General features: G+C 32.9%; 1 protein-coding gene across 1 annotated transcript in view; it reads left to right on the top strand.

The window, feature by feature from the left end:
* The window catches only part of LOC21403673 (peroxisome biogenesis protein 16), a 3,500-nt gene extending 2,353 nt beyond the window's left edge, over nt 1-1,147 (top strand). Inside the window, exons 5-8 of the mRNA XM_024172472.1 lie at nt 11-276; nt 421-488; nt 592-653; nt 737-1,147. Coding sequence (XP_024028240.1) covers nt 11-276; nt 421-488; nt 592-653; nt 737-798 — 458 coding nt within the window. The 3' untranslated portion in view covers nt 799-1,147. The remainder of the gene's footprint in view (nt 1-10; nt 277-420; nt 489-591; nt 654-736) is intronic.
* Nucleotides 1,148-2,691: the final 1,544 nt, after the last annotated feature.

Here is a 2,691-nt window from a genome sequence, read left to right as displayed (position 1 = left end):
TTCCCTACAGGCCCAGTGGTTGAAAGGCGAACCCTTTCGACAATATTGGCTGAAAAGGGTTTTCGTGGGGCTTTGTTTGTTGCTGGGGAAGTGTTATTTATCACAAGACCCCTTATTTATGTTGCATTTATCCGGAAATATGGAGTTCGTTCGTGGATTCCTTGGGTTTTTTCGTTGGCTGTGGATCTCATAGGAATGGGAATTCTTTCACATGTCACGTCACGAGAGGATGGTAAAAAAGAGAAAATTCATCTTTCTGAAGCAGAGCAGCATGAGGTTTGCACTCTTAAATCCTACTTTTGAATAAGTCATACTTAGTCACAATCCGCTTCTTGGAAAAGTAACTTTTCATTGGCAATATCCACTCTCTTAATGCTAGAGTTGATGCTAAATATGTTTCAATATTGTGGTATGATTCAGATTAAAAGAAGAAAGCTGTTGTGGGCATTTTACCTCTTGAGAGATCCGTTCTTTAGCAAGTATATCAGGTACCCATAAATTTCAGATGTTGGCCAACATTTTTTGTAGAAGTTGCATTTTGCTACTTCTTCCTCTTGAAGTTTCCTGACCATCATTGTTAAAACATTTCAGGCAAAGACTCGAAAGCACCGAGAAGATCTTGGAACCTGTACCTGTTATCGGGTTTCTTACAGGTGTGGTTGATGAAGATTTTTCTGTTATTTGTTCCGTCTTCATTGTTACAGTTAATCGAAGGTAATCTTATTGGTATGTGCAGGGAAAGTTGTTGAGCTTCTCATGGGAGCTCAGACTCGGTATACTTATACGTCAGGATCATAAGGTGGAAAGGTTGATGAGCTATTGAGCTATGCTTCTTGCAGCTCTACATTTGTTTTAGTTGTTATAAAATAGAAAAGTAGGATCCTATAGGTAAAGTAGTCCCTCAACCAGGGGGAATATTTTTGTGTCTTCTCTTATGTTGTCTACTATTTTCAGGCCATGGAAACAAAAGGAAGATTGAAAAGGCATTATTTTTTTTGACAAAGAAACAACCCTAATAAAATTGAGAAGTCTTGGTGGTAGTACAGGATTTATGCATACAAAATGTTTTCGTATTAGGTATGCTATATTCATACCTTCTGCTCAACTTTGGCAGCTCCTATTTTGTCAAATTGATAATATTTATTCAATTTATGTTTTCTACAAACGATAGAAAGGAATACTGAACCACTTTATCTAATACATAGTGATATTTGTGACTTAAAGTTTGTTCAAACTAGAGGTGGTAATAAGTATTTTATCACTTTCATTGATGATAGCACAAAGTATTGCTATGTATATTTGCTAAAAAGTAAGGATGAAGCTGTAGGGAACTTTACTCTCTACAAGCAAGAAGTTAAAAACCAACTTAATAAAAAGATTAAGATAGTAAGAAGTGACCGAGGTGGTGAATATGTCGAACCATTTAGTGCGCTTTGCGCACAACATGGAATTATTTACGAAGTCACACCACCATATTCTCCCTAATTAAATGGCATTGTTGAACGGAAAAATCATACCTTAATGGATATAATGAATGCAATGTTAATGAGTTCTGGGTTACTATAAAACATGTGGGGGGAAGCCATTTTATCAGCTAATTACTTTTTAAATAAGGTTCCACATAAGAAAATCGATAAGACTCCCTATGAATTGTGGAAAGGAAGGAAACCTTCCTACAAATACTTGAAAGTGTGGGGATGTTTGTGTTGGGAATAGTGTCTTAGAAGCATAAGATGTAATAAGATATTTGTTATTTAATTAATAAAAGAGTTTATTTATCATTTTATGTGCACATATTTATGAATATTTTATGAATATCAAATGAAAATTCTGTGATTATTTATGTAACCTTAAACATAGTACATAAGTATTATATACAAGATGATAGTGTTTAAGGATAATAATAAAAAACATTGTTCATAATGAATTTAATTAAAGTTCAGAATCTTTAATTAAAACATTATTAATACATGTCATTCCCATTTAGAATGGAATGGTGCTATCCGCACTATTAATATGGTGAGATATTGAATGAATGTATTTCGCATAATGAGATTGTGTGGAACAAGGACACAGACACAATATGAATTTCTAATAATTTTCGTTAAAGCATAGAAATTCTAATTGAGTCTACTGATGTTCATATATAGAATGATCTTAATCATGAGTTCTTAACAAACTCCTATTTATGGATTTATGTCTTTTGATTTACTCGGTACAGATTCTGAGACCCTGAATCCTATTCCTTGTATTTTGGAGACATGATAAAATAGGTAGCTAGGAATGTTATTATACAAGATGGAATCCATTCCTTCTTGAGAAAGAAGTAGATAAATAATTCTCTTGGGTGTTGATTCGGTACTTGGATTAGTAAGAGCGCTCTGGTTCATGAATGTGTTTTATGAATCACTATCCATTAGAGAATCAATGGTACTCAAGGATGCAGATATAATTAGAGAGGTTAACAGATTCTACCTAACTCTAATTATGAATTATTTATGGAGGATTGATCTATATGTAATGACTATATCAAATGGACACTTAACAGTTTAGAAATAATTAATATCTATATTTTGAGAGTTCAATTCCAAGTTTATAGTGGATTTACTATTGGAATTAATAGAATTAATTAATTAATTAAAGTGTTTAATTAATTATTAATTTTATTAGAGCTCGGGATTATAGGTCCAT

The sequence above is a fragment of the Morus notabilis genome, unplaced genomic scaffold (genome assembly GCF_000414095.1).
Source record: "Morus notabilis unplaced genomic scaffold, ASM41409v2 Scaffold271, whole genome shotgun sequence".
Classification (NCBI taxonomy): Eukaryota; Viridiplantae; Streptophyta; class Magnoliopsida; order Rosales; family Moraceae; genus Morus; species Morus notabilis.
Note: the sequence above shows the minus strand (reverse complement) of the source record. Positions and strands in the feature narration are given on the sequence as shown.